This window comes from Siphateles boraxobius, unplaced genomic scaffold (genome assembly GCF_051911475.1).
Source record: "Siphateles boraxobius isolate OS27281-9 unplaced genomic scaffold, OSU_SipBor_1 3, whole genome shotgun sequence".
In the NCBI taxonomy this organism is placed as follows: domain Eukaryota; kingdom Metazoa; phylum Chordata; class Actinopteri; order Cypriniformes; family Leuciscidae; genus Siphateles; species Siphateles boraxobius.
In genome coordinates, this window is record NW_027508919.1 from 7,759,203 (window position 1) to 7,773,215 (window position 14,013).

The 14,013-nt window shown below is 40.2% G+C and overlaps 1 protein-coding gene across 27 annotated transcripts in view; it reads left to right on the forward strand.

Moving 5' to 3' along the window:
* Positions 1 to 14,013, forward strand: part of rapgef2b (Rap guanine nucleotide exchange factor 2b) — a 117,158-nt gene that overhangs the window by 87,945 nt on the left and 15,200 nt on the right. For all 27 annotated transcript variants that reach the window (XM_077247678.1, XM_077247685.1, XM_077247661.1 and 24 more), the window contains 14 exons: positions 107 to 284; positions 3,664 to 3,800; positions 4,483 to 4,641; positions 4,969 to 5,121; positions 8,549 to 8,713; positions 8,795 to 8,902; positions 9,003 to 9,206; positions 9,980 to 10,088; positions 10,375 to 10,651; positions 10,731 to 10,888; positions 11,638 to 11,878; positions 12,023 to 12,409; positions 12,505 to 12,716; positions 13,684 to 13,807. In XM_077247678.1, coding sequence (XP_077103793.1) covers positions 107 to 284; positions 3,664 to 3,800; positions 4,483 to 4,641; positions 4,969 to 5,121; positions 8,549 to 8,713; positions 8,795 to 8,902; positions 9,003 to 9,206; positions 9,980 to 10,088; positions 10,375 to 10,651; positions 10,731 to 10,888; positions 11,638 to 11,878; positions 12,023 to 12,409; positions 12,505 to 12,716; positions 13,684 to 13,807 — 2,612 coding nt within the window. The remainder of the gene's footprint in view (positions 1 to 106; positions 285 to 3,663; positions 3,801 to 4,482; positions 4,642 to 4,968; positions 5,122 to 8,548; positions 8,714 to 8,794; positions 8,903 to 9,002; positions 9,207 to 9,979; positions 10,089 to 10,374; positions 10,652 to 10,730; positions 10,889 to 11,637; positions 11,879 to 12,022; positions 12,410 to 12,504; positions 12,717 to 13,683; positions 13,808 to 14,013) is intronic.

A 14,013-nucleotide genomic window follows, 5' to 3' on the forward strand; every position in this document is an offset into this window, starting at 1 on the left:
TTCAGGGTTCAGGATAAACGTATTAATTTAGCAGAAACTCCACAGACTTACAAATCTAAAACAAAAATGTTCAAAATACTTCTGACTGAGGTTTTCTTACTCATAGGCCACCGAGAGTGAGCCCGGCGACATGGACCTCAGTGGCCTGCCCGAGACGGCCGTTGACTCCGAGGAGGATGACGATGAGGAAGATATTGAACGAGCCTCAGATCCCCTCATGAGTCGAGATATCGTCCGGGACTGTCTGGAAAAAGACCCCATGGACCGAACGGATGATGACATAGGTGAGTGACTCCCATATAACCCTGAATAGCATTGGCAATTGTACATAATGAACATAATGCAAACACTAGAATTTCCTGGAGGAAGAAAGTGGAGATTCTCGAAAGCAATGAAATAATTTGCCAGGAAAAGGTGGCAACAAAAGATCAGGGAGACTACAAAAGAAAAGCATGTGGGGGGAGACGTGTTGTTTTTTTGTAGGTCACCCTCTCAGCCGAGTCTCTCGAAGCGCATTAAAATTTGATCGACTGAGCTGCTTCCACAGCTACGCTTCATTGGTGCCGTGCCAGGCACAGGTCATCGAGTACCTAGACTGGCCATGAGCAAAATCCAAAATCTCTTGTCTTGTCTTTACTTTACTTCTTGATCTCAATTGAATTACTCAGGGCTTTTGGGCAGTCCCCTGTCACACTAGCTAAAACCAAATACTTGATTTAGTTGGTCTGTCAAGCATGGAAAGAATAACATTTAACTTGCTATAGAAAAAATATTATATTGCTGGTCAGTTCCAGTCATTCATATTGATTGTAAAATAATGATCATGTTGGAACGAATGGGTGAGAGGTTTCAGGGCTCCAGACCAACTTTCTCAGTTGGTCGCACCAGCATATGATTTGGTCGCAACTTTTTTTTTTTTTTTTTTTTTGCTACATGCCATGGGATTAATCAATGCATGCTGATGAATAGTGGTTTTAATTGACCAAGGCTAGCAAAGGCTTTCTGGGTTGCAGCAGAAATACCTGTAATATATTAATTATCATTGCCAAATTTCAGGATTTTCATGGATTTTGGATAGTAATTTTAATCTGTAATTTTAAGCATTTTACATTTGAATTATATACAATCTATCTATTTACATTTGAATCATATTCTATCTATCTATCTGTCTATTATCATCTTTATATCTTTTAAAAATCATTAAACATTCAAATGTATGCATTACATTTTAAAAGATTAGAGTATTATAATAAACTGATACAGATTTTTCGTTATCCAAGTTTATAGTTGTAACAAAAAGCAGAAATCTCACACTCCTTCCCTTCTGCATTTTATAATAATTTCCCTTTCCTCTGTCGAGCGATCAAGACAGTAATCGCTCGACAGAGGAAAATATAACCGCTGAAAAGACGTAGGAGGAAGGGGCTCTGTGTTTCGTGAGACCATTTTTATCAGTTTTATATGCCTTAATTCGTGAATTCGTAATTGGCGCGTTTTACCATCAGTGTGCAATGCACGTGACGTCTACGTTCGTCAATAAATAAACTGCACGTGTCTTGCGGAAGAACATAGACGGAACTTCTCTCCGTTAACGGTAGAGATCCACTTTTGCGACACGTCTGAAGCGCGGTGTCGCACGCCTCTCCACATTTGTAAGTTGATGGACGTTCCTCAAGTTTACCGCTATGGGCGTGGTTTTGACCCAGCGGCCAGTCTAGAACAAAGGCCTCTCGAGAGACTACTTCTATTGGATAGACGCGTCGCGTTTGACGGATTCATTTGCATAAAGATGGGCATCGGCCATCTTTTTGACGCGCAGCATTTTTCCAAATGAAGCGCCGCCTTCCCGGGATGCTTTGCGGGCGCGTTAAAGTCGCGTGACGTCACCCATAGGAATAAGGCGGAGTGCGGCGCGACTGAAGTGTCGCACGGACAAGTGGATCAGTACCGTAAGCCCTGTTCACACTACACTCGACCAAGCGACGCGATACCATTCATTTCAATGGTGAGCGGGCGACTTCCGGCGACACGCGCGACAGCGACCGTTGGCGACCGGATGGGGCGTGTCTGGCGACGCAACAAAGTTGAGATCTGTTTAACTTTATGCAAATGAAGAGCGACTTTCGGGAGCGACAACCAATAGGAGTGGAGCGCGCATGATCCTTCTCCACATCATTGGATGTCATTCATAAAGGCAACCAGTAGTGGGAACGCCCACTAGCGACCTCATCGCCAGCCACTGGCGACATGCAGGGACAAAGTCGCTTGTAGTGTGAACGGGGCTTTAATGTCTATGGTGAGTCACGCAGGCACTGGGCTAACGTTACTCAGCAGCCGAGACGACCCCGGGATAAAATAGTCCGAATATAAACACTTATTATAGGCGTACCGTAGTGATTCAGAATAAGTCAAAAACACTGTTTGGAAAATGGATTCATGATGTAGCCTACTCGTTCATTTTGAACATAAGTTACGGACTGCAGCAGCTGATATAACGGCGTTCTGTTGCTCAAGCGTCCACTCGCACGCTTTAGCTCGCACATTCTCAAAAAATGGTCGCATATACGACCAATTTGGTCGCAGTCTGAAACCCTGGGTTTAACGTTCCGTGTTCTGTACAACAAAATGACAAACACACTGGATAGACTAGGCTTGGCTAGGCTGTCAAAATGAGACAGGCAATCTTGCCAAAAATATGGAAATGGGTGTGTCACTAAGTACTTTTGGCACTGTTGACTGTAAGACAATTAAACACACATTTCACATTATCACTAACTGATTTAAAATGTCCACTAACCACAATGTCCACAATGTTCATCAGTGTATACTGTATATGTACATCACAGGAAAATTGTCATTTTTCTGAAGGTCATTATTTCCATCACAGTGTCATTTCTGCCACATCAAATGACGTGTTGTATTTAATAACATTTTGTGGTGAAAATCACATTAAGCATTATTAAAATAAAAAGACAAACTCCACTTTATTCTTAATACACACTTAATTATCTTGTTTTATTTTCACATTGCATGTCCTAAATTTTATCTTGAGCCCTTCACTGAAACTGTTATCAACTAGATCAACTTTTGATAAAACTGTAATGGAAATGACAGCAACTGAGGGACAATGACAATTGATAATTAAAGAAATAATTTTCATGCTCTAAATATTCAAATGGTTTATCATCATACTGTAGTTTAAAAAAATCAATGCTATTTTTATTACAAATTTTCAAAGTTTAAGACGGCTTTATTTTGACATCCATATAATAAAAAGAAAAAAACAAAACATTGTTTGTTGTAAAAATCTGTTATTTTTAATAAAAATCAACCCCTTAGAAAGTATTTTTTTCAACTATAGACACTTCCGTATAGTTCTCTGTCACGGTGGAAATGGATTTTGACTTGTATAATATGTCCTGTATATTGCATAGCAGGATTAGCCGATTGTCAGAAATAGCTTCGTATTAATAATGCATTCATTGCTTGGTTGCTGTTATTTTTATATCCGGGGAAAGAATGTTTTCCGTTCTCCATGTGAGAAAAACAAACTGCATCTGATAGAAAGAACAAATAACAATGAGAGACTTTCAAAGACTCTCATATATCTCACTTAGTCTTAAATGTATCTATCACTTCTTTTTTCTCACTCTGTTTCTTCAGAGCAACTGTTGGAGTTCATGCACCAGCTACCGGCCTTTGCCAACATGACCATGTCCGTCAGGAGGGAGCTTTGTGCTGTCATGGTGTTTGCTGTGGTGGAACGGGCCGGCACAGTCGTCCTTAATGATGGCGAAGAGGTCGGTCAGACTTACCGTGGCATGGCATTAGCTTTTCTGCACTTACTTGAAGCCTCAATTTAACCTTTAACCTATATGTGTGGCCTAGTACGTATAGTACATACCCAGCACTTTTCCCTACATTGATAGCTATTAGCCTAGCTTTTCACAGTGACCCAATTTTAGTTTTTTCTTTAACCCTAATATTTTTGAAGTTATGTCATTGACCTTTAATATTTCACCAGCTTTCACTTCAGTCTTGTGCTGATTCTGTGGAATTGCCTACATGTACTGCATCCCCCCCCCCTCGTCACATCCAATCAGCCATTCAGCTTCTGCACTGTTAAACCTCAGTGAATGCCAGCATTCAGCATCTTGAGATTACAAGATGCCCGGAGTACAGCGGGAATCACTTATCTCCTTATCTCAGTATTGGCATACCAAAAAGAGCCATTTTCTCCCCTAATGCATCCATATAATTGAAAGCAGGACAGAGCTTGAGGCGCATGCAGTTCACTGTGATGACAAGTTCTTTGCTCAAAAAAAAAAGGAGCAGCACATACCCAAGTCCCTGTGGACAAGTTTTGTATTTTACCACAAAGGTTTATATTACGTATTGCATCCTGAAAATGATTTAAATTGTAATATAACATAAAAAATATTTGTGTCTTACTGTTAACTTTTGATCATTCCTTTGTTGTAGCTGGACTCATGGTCTGTGATTCTGAACGGCTCAGTGGAGGTGACGCACCCAGATGGCCGGACGGAAATCCTGTGCATGGGCAACAGCTTCGGTGTGTCCCCCACTATGGAGAAAGAGTACATGAAGGGGGTGATGAAGACCAAGGTGGATGACTGCCAGGTGAGTCAAACAATACTTTATGGATTTAAATATTTTTGTAGATAAAAAAACAAAAACAAGAAGAATCTCTTATCCCCACCCAACCTATTTTAGCTGTTTGTAATGACTCATTTACTGCTGAAGTGATGAGGCTCTGCCCATTCATTAAGCATGAGAATAATGGGGGTGATTAGTGAAAAATTAGCAATAAGGAAATCTTGTCTCTGTTTGGTCGCACTGGTGTAATTATCATGGGGAAATCATTTGAGTATACTGCTGCATCATAAAACTGATTTACTTTCGCCTCACAGTTTGTATTGTCTTGCTCACTCTTGCTTTCTCTGTCAGTTTGTTTGCATAGCACAGCAAGATTACTGCTGTATCCTTAACCAAGTTGAGAAAAATATGCAGAAGGTGGAAGAGGAGGGTGAGATTGTGATGGTGAAGGAACATCGTGAGCTTGACCGCACAGGCACCAGAAAAGGACACATTGTCATCAAGGTAAGAACCCAACTCAGAACGAGTGTGAAAAGTTTTCACACCCAGAGCTCAAGAAATGTAGCTGAAATGACAAAAAGGCTTTCCTAACTAGAGACTTGTAATTTTTCCATAAATCATATACCAAGAAAGGATGTTACCTGTCATGAGGTCCATTTATAGCTCACTTAAGCTTAAGGATTTAATACTTACACCAGTGTTTCCTGCACCTCTATTTTGTGGCAAAGAGAAATTATATTTTATTCCAGTTGTGAGTTTGCAGACTGAATTGACCTATGGCTAAGCCACACCCCCAAACGCGATGAGCCAATCACAGTGCGCATAGCTAACCCAATACACTCGGACATTCTCTGCTTCCTTGTCCGTTGAAATGCATTGCAGTTAGTAAGTTTTCATTCGTTTTTATTTGTTTTTTCTTGTCATTTTAAGTTTAAAATGGTCAAACGGTGTGCATGGGGTACATGCAACTCCAACACTAGGTATCCCGAGAGGCTGGGCGACAGTCTGTATTTTTTACCCTTTCCCAAGCCACATCTCAACTGAGATAAGTGTCTGGATTAAGTTATGCGGTAGACCACAACACCAACTAAACATGGATAAATTAAACAAGGATGTCTACATCTGTTCTAAGATAAGTCAACAACGTATTTGAACGTTATCGCTAACGTAACGTTAGCCTAGCATTAGAAAACGCAGGGTTCGTACAAGGTGCTTAAAGTGCTTGAAGTACTTGAATTTGACTTTTTGAAATTTAAGTCCTGGAAAACCCTTGAAAACAGCCATATTTTTGAAGAGGTACTTGAAAAGTGCTTGAATTATTAAAAATAGGGATGCACCGATACTGAGCTGATGTAAAAATGCTCCGATACCAACAACCGATAGGCCTCCCAGGCAGCGTGTGTATATAACACACAGCTGTGGTGCGCGCGCTGATAAGAGGAAACCGCACAGTGGATTGAGCACGCAGCCGCACAGACGCGCGAGCTGGGCGAGCGCATCCCTTTAAACATAAGGAAGTTTTGAAGGAAATCAGTGGAAGGTTTGTAGTTCAGTCGGACGTCAATGGCAAAGACAATAAAACGAGGCATGTAGCTTATTATTAACGTTAACTGACGAGAGAGAGAGAGAGAGAGAGCGCAGTTCTGTTGAATGCTCTTGATTGCTCTTGATTGCTGATCGTTCACTCAGCACGTATTATTTGGATGAAAACTAAATCATATATGTAATTAAAGTAAAACATGAACTGTTACCTGATTTATGTATAACGAGTGGTTCTCTACATTATTACTGGACGTTTGCAGTCAAGAAGTTCCATGAACGCAAACATCAGCGCGCGCCCCGCAAACCGGCGAATACTGAACGTCTTGCGGTTGTACGGACGAATTCACACACAATTATGTAAAAACGTACATCTTGGCGAGTATCCTAGTAAACAAAGTCAGTTATATCTCAAGTGAAGTAGCCATGTTCAAATGCGTCCGTGCGTTCGGTCTTAAAGGGGCAGTTTAACAAACCCACTGCTGTTTAAATGTTAATTAAACAATGGACAACTAAATTACTCACTGCTCTTGACTAAATAGGCTACCCTTTTCAACTTTACAAAAAGATCCATCTATATTTAATTCATCCAGTAATGAATATGCAATTTTTTTCACATTTTATTACTTTATTCAAATTTCTGTATCTGTTAGATCTACCCGAAAAACTCTAAAAACACTGTTTTATTTCATTTGTAGCCTTTCTTTGTTCTATTGTATTTATTTGTAAGTTGATTATTAGTTCTTATATTGTTGCTGACTGCTTACCTTTAATAATGTTTTAAATTCACATTAATTAGGCAGGAAGTTTTTGTTGAAGTATCAAAATTGGATTAAATAATTGATATTTCACTGACCCAATCCTCAGCACTGACCCTGCTGGAGCTGCTCTAGTGTAAATATGTGCTGTGCTATTCAATGAAAGATACAATATGATATTGCAATAGAATGCTCAGTAACAGAAGCTCATACAATGTATTTTAGCAGGCTTAATTAAGCATAAAAATAATTGAAAGAAATATATGTTTGATGAACAAATGAAGCCAACTAATATGATTTATATTCTCTTGGTTTATCTACTAATACATTTAAAAATTACAAATGCAGTGAAAATTCAGGGATCGGTTACGGTATCGGTATCTCGTTCTGCAAAAAGTAGTATCGGTGCATCCCTAATTCAAAATATTGTGGTGTTTTTTTGTTGAAAAAATAAAATGTTCACGCTAAATCAACGCTGCAGCCCATCTGAGATATAGAGCTATTTCTCATGATATTAATATATAAAGCATGATATTAGGTATTTAATACAACTTTCATTCTTCAGGTCAATCATATATATTGGAATATATAATGGAAAAAATTCAGTTTCAATATCCTTTCAATGGTTAAGGGGATTTTCCATCCCTGACAGCGCTGGTCAATGGATTGACCTCTATGAAGTGAAACATCAGATACCATATGTTTAATTTGAGTAAAAAAATAAAATGAAATAAATACAAATAATAATAAAGATATTGTTTGATAAGTGCCGATTGAAGTCCTTGAAATCCAAAAAAGTAGTGCTTGAAAAGTCCTTGAAAGTCCTGGAATTTCATTTCACAGAGTCTGTACGAACCCTGAAAACGTTAACGTTAGCTTCTAGTTGTGTTGTACATCATGTCACTTAGCTTCATTAACGTATCTGTAAATAACCGAGATAACAAATGTTAGCAATGTTGTGCTGAATGATTCATGTAAATACTGAAGCACCAAACTAACGGAGAGGTACTCTTGGTAAAGATGGTAAAAAGGCTTGTCCTGGAAACGTATGCAACTTAGACCTGTACATATTTAATTTGATCTTGAACCATTAATTACATATTGAAGCACAACATTTTAGACAACTTTCTACCAAAATATAATCTATATAATCTTTCTGTCTCTAAAAATCATCAATTGCCTCCTGTGAAATGTCTCCTACTGTGACAGCTGCCATAGCGCCTGTCACCGAATGTTGACTGTTTGTCCGAGTGAGTGGAGGGGGCGTGGCTTAGCCATAGGTCGATTGATCCCAATGAGATAACGAGTTGCCACGCTGCAAAAACAATAGGAAATGTTGATTTGCACTCTCGATTGACATGACTTTTGCCCTGATTTACACGGATCCATTGAACATAGCCTTTTATTGATTCCTAAACATGGAAATATGCTTAGCACAGTAGAAGCATATATGGACTGAATATCAAATATATTTTACAAGTCCAATAGCTTAACGATTGGAGCTGAGGAAACTTTGCCCAACAACTGACTCATAGTTCTACTGGTCAACCACACATCAGAGAGTTACAGGCCAAAATTGGAGTAACAATGCTTTGCTTCGGCATCCTTTTAAAGACCATATTTGTTTTTTACAGGGCACGCCAGAGCGTCTTACCATGCACCTTGTAGAAGAGCACTCGGTGGTGGACCCCACCTACATCGAGGACTTCCTGCTTACCTACCGCACCTTCCTGCCAAGCCCCATGGTGGTGGGCAAGAAACTGTTGGAGTGGTTCCATGACCCCAGCCTCAGGGACAAGGTACATAGACACACTTATGCAAGCATTTAAACTAATCAGTTCTCGATGAGATGTACGATTGGTAACCTCACATTTCATCAGGTTACACGGGTAGTCTTGCTGTGGGTAAACAATCACTTCAACGACTTTGAGGGTGACCTCGCAATGACACATTTTCTTGAGGAGTTCGAGTACAATCTGGAGAGAGAGGTCAGTTGTGTGCAATAAAACCTTAAATTCCTTGGTGATCTTCAGCTTTGTGGCTGAGTTGACTGCAAAAAATCTCATGTAATGCCTTTCTTTGTAACAGAAAATGTGTGGGCACCTAAGACTGTTAAACATAGCATGTGCTGCCAAAGCTAAACTGCGGGTGGTTACCCTGACAAAACCCTCGAGGGAAGCCCCCCTGGCCTTCACCCTGCTGGGGGGTTCAGAGAAGGGCTTTCGCATTTTCATTGACAGCGTGGAGCCAGGCAGCAAAGCTGCAGAGGCCGGCCTTAAAAGAGGAGATCAGGTAATGTCACACCAGCACCATGCAGGATCTGATGTAGGCTACAGAAATAGTTGTTAAATTGACACTGTAATAGCAACTTGCTGTGGCATTAGCAGCAGTAATAGTGCTGTGGGACTGGAAGTGGGAAATATTGTGTTAGAGCATTTGTAATTGGCATTGTCAACCGGTGAAAGCGGAGTTAGAAACCACACTGAAAGCATACTACTAAATCATAAAGAAAAAGAGCAAAAATTATTTTGTTTCCATTTATTCTGACTTTCAAACATAAAAGTACATATATTTCAGCCTCTTAACTTGTTCTGTAGTCTAAATATGTCTTCACACAAGCGGAAAATAAGATTTCAGATTAATTAAGTGTCACACTGTTTCTTTTGCCCTTCACTCAGTGAAGTATTTGGCTCATAAAGCGGTTTAATGAGTTGCTATCTATTTGCCCTCCGAACCACAAGAGGATTGTTGATTGTTTTGAATGCTAATCAGCTGATACATAGCTGTTTTTAAGATTATTGACAATAACTGTGTCTGCTTAGCCAATTAAAAAACGTGGTAGTACCCCCTTGTATCATTCAACAGCCTTGGATAAATGGATAAACAAGAGGCTTGTAAACTGACGTCCATGGTCACCATTTTACAAAAAAAACTTTCTATGACAAAATCAACAATTTTGCATGTTCAAAAACTAAAAAGTTGGCAGAACATTGTCTTATGTGTATTTATCAACAGGCCCAGCTGCAATGTTGATTGAGACCTTGGTTTTCCATCTTTTTTTTCAGATACTAGAGGTAAATGGGCAAAACTTTGAAAATGTGCCGCTATCCAAAGTCAACGAGATTCTCAAAAACAACACGCACCTGTCCATTACTGTGAAAACCAATCTCTTAGGTAAGTTACACTGGGTGAAATTACCACAGCTTCACAGACAGTCATTTATACCTAACACAACGCTTAAAGGGATAGTTCACCCCAAATGTGGGTGATGCGTGTGACATACAACAACAGAAGCTTACGCCATTACACTAGTGAACTGACTGGACTGACTCTAAAAATTGCAAGCCGAGCTCTCCTCTTGCAGTAGGGGAAAATGTAGTTGCTTTTGAAATACTATTTGCTCTTTGCCTAAAATGTCAGATGGCATTGTTAAAACTCTTTCTCTGTTCTCTTCTCTTAGTGTTTAAGGAGCTACTGGCCAGGCCTGACCAGGACCAGGAGCAAGAACAGGAGGAGGAGCCAGACAGGAAAAACGGGGCACCTCACATCCCTAAAATTGGGGACATTAAGAAAGCCAGTCGTTACTCCATCCCTGACCTGGCTGTGGATGTTGAGCAGGTCATGGGTCTTGAGAAGGCTAGTAAAAAAGCCAAGGCCAACACCGTAGGTGGCAGAAACAAGCTGAAGAAGATCTTCGACAAGACACTGACCAGTATTCTTCCACCCAAACCTTACAAGTAAGATTAGCTTGATGTAAGAAAGCTCTATTGGCGATTTGGTTCACTGCAGATTATAACTCTTCTGGTTTCTTCACAGTGACGTTGGGGTGGGACAGTCTCAGGATGACAGTATTGTAGGGCTAAAGCAGTCAAAGCAGATCCCTCCTGCTCTTCCTGTCAGTGGAAACCTTTCATCAAGCAACCCTGATCTGCTGCAGTCACACCATCGCATACTCGACTTCAACAACCAACCTGGTAAGATGCTTAATCTAACTTTCTGTCGGGGCATCTACAGAACCTTTCACAGAAGTTTAATCTTAATACATGCATATTTTATAAGATGTTCATGCTGTCCTGAATGTCCTCTTTCAGAAGCAGTGCCTATAAGCAAGTATTTGATCTTGTCCCGTCAGAGGTTCCTTAACTACTCTAATTTTTCTAATCACAATCATCTTCAGGGCATTGTCTACTAAATTTTAACATTGAGTTTGCTATCTAAAGTTGCTATCTAGCACCGTTTGTTGCGACTCTATCAGGTCTTCTTAATCTGTGAACACTTTGCATTTGGTGAGATTCATCAAAATTCTTTAGTTAATTGATTCTTATTCACTGATTCATGTCGCTTATTGTTGCAGAATGGGATTGATTGACATTGAAAGTTGATTTGTTTGCTTGCTGTGAAGGTGTCTTCTGAATATGTATATGCACCAAGAAGCTTCCGGTGATGGGTTAATGTTGAACACAGTGGGGCAAGTGGTTAATGTACAGATAATGCATAAATTGATTACATTGATCAATAACTGGTCCAGAAGTGGATCAGTTCAGATTTGGACTTACTCTAAGTGTGAAAGTAACAAATGGTCATAAGTCATGTAAAATGATCATGGGGAACACATAATAAGTGGACTTCCACCCAGATAAAGATTGATACTTGGATCTTGATTATTGAAATAGATAAGTGTGTTGGCCTGAGTCCTTTCCTCTGTTTTTTTTTTTTTTTTAAGACATGTCAGACCAGGTATTGCGAGTGTTCAAGGCAGACCAGCAAAGTCGATACATCATGATTGGGAAGGACACCACAGCAAAAGAAGTTGTAGCTCAGGCCATTCGAGAGTTTGCCTTGACTGCTGCCGCTGAAGCCTATTCGTTGTGTGAGGTGTCGGTCACTCCTGAGGGCGTTATCAAGCAGCGGCGACTTCCTGAACAACTCTCCAAACTGGCCGACAGGATCCAGCTGAGTGGCAGGTGCTGCCTTAGAGCCCTTGTGGCCATTTTGTGTAGTATTCTGTGTAGTATTCAATTTCTGAAGTATTTCCTTTTCAGAGGAAAATCACTTAAAACACCTGTTGATCTCTCCTCTCATTGGCCTATTCTCCATTTAACTTGTAGGTACTACCTGAAAAGCAACATGGAGACAGAGACACTGTGCTCGGATGAAGATGCCCAGGAACTGCTACGAGAGAGCCATATCAGCCTGTTGCAGCTCAGCACGGTGGAAGTGGCGACCCAGCTGTCCATGCGCGCCTTTGAGTTGTTCTGTGCCATTGAGCCCACAGAGTACATTGATGACCTGTTTAAGCTGAAAACTCGCCTTACTGGGCCCCCCAGCCTCAAGCTCTTTGAGGAAGCCATCAATCGGGAGACCTTCTGGGTGGCCACGGAAGTGGTGCGTGAACCCAACCAGCTCAAACGCATGAAGATCATCAAGCACTTCATTAAAATTGCACTTCATTGCCGCGAGTGCAAGAACTTCAACTCCATGTTTGCCATTATCAGGTAAAATGAGTCTTGAGTTCAAGAGTAAATGTAGGGTTAAATTGAATACCCTTTTTAGTGTCTTAAATAACAATGGCGTTGTGCGTCTTTTCCAGTGGTCTGAATTTGGCACCGGTGTCCAGGCTGAGAGGCACATGGGAGAAGTTGCCCAGTAAATATGAGAAGCTGTTTAGTGATCTTCAAGACCTATTTGATCCCTCCAGGAACATGGCAAAGTACCGGAACCTTCTTAACAGCCAGAACCTGCAACCACCCATTATCCCTCTCTTCCCTGTAATCAAGAAGGATCTCACCTTCCTGCATGAAGGTAAGATAGTTCTCACTGATGTAGGTTATGACATGTATAGTATCCATGTTAGTTTATTATTGAACATCACTTAGTTTTGGTTTTGAGAATTTGCCAGTAATAGTAAAATAGAAGAGATTGTGTCAGATAGATAGAATAGATTTATATTCCATGAAAAGCACCTACAACTCTGCATAGCCTCTAAAGTTTGTTTCTAATTAGGACAGTCAGTCAAGTCATCCTCATTTATATAGCGCTTTTAACAATGTAGATTGTTTCAAAGCAGCTTTACAGAGATAAAGATATAATTTAAGGTAACAGAGATTGGTTTGGTTTTATATTGGCTCTTGAAAAATGTTTTTTCCAGCTAAAGTTAGTTTTGATTGATTCACTTCCGTCTAAATGATCATTTGTTATTAAATTAGGGGCCGCTAAGACGACACCGTTCTCTCTAAACAGACTTTAAACGTGAACCTGTGATAGACGCTGATGGCGTTCACATGCGCATTAAGAATTGATTCTATAGTTATGTTCGTTTGAATATATGTGCGCAGGTTTGTAATTCCTTACAAACCATGCCTAAACAAACTACTTGTCTATAAATTTTGATGCAGAATTTTTATTTTATCTTATCACTTTGGGTAGGTACGCGAACCGAAAAATTGGTGACTACTGTATTTTGTATCACAGTGACTACTGTATGTCTGTCTGATCTTAATAGTTCGTGCGGTGCATTGGATTTAAGGTTTACAAAGAGACTGTTACTGAAGGATGCTTATTTCACATACAAAGGGTGCTTGTTTATTTGTTAGGGGTTAAAGACGCAGTGCATACAGTATTCTGATATACACAGACACAGCGATAGTAGTACAAGAGTGTAAAATATGGTCATGTCCTATAATATGACTTCAACATTATAAGTTTACCTGAGGGAAAAAAAGTTATTATAAAAACTGCATATGAGCCCTTTCTTTATTGCTATCTCTAGGAAATGACTCGAAGGTGGACGGTTTGGTGAACTTTGAGAAGCTGCGGATGATTGCTAAAGAAATCAGACACGTAGGCCGGATGGCAGCTGTGAACATGGACCCAGCTCTGATGTTCAGAACCAGGTGAGTGCCTTCCTGATCTGACTGCTATAATGACTTGTTTTCCTTTCTTCCAGACTGGACTTCTCACACCACTGAGTAGCTTTTAGTGCCGACTCACTGCGATGTGTACAGCTCTCACCTCACGCTTCCACACACAGGCTTTTTACTAAGGATTTTTGAAGTCTTTGTGATGTTTACGTACAGGAGAGTTAAACCATTGTTTATGT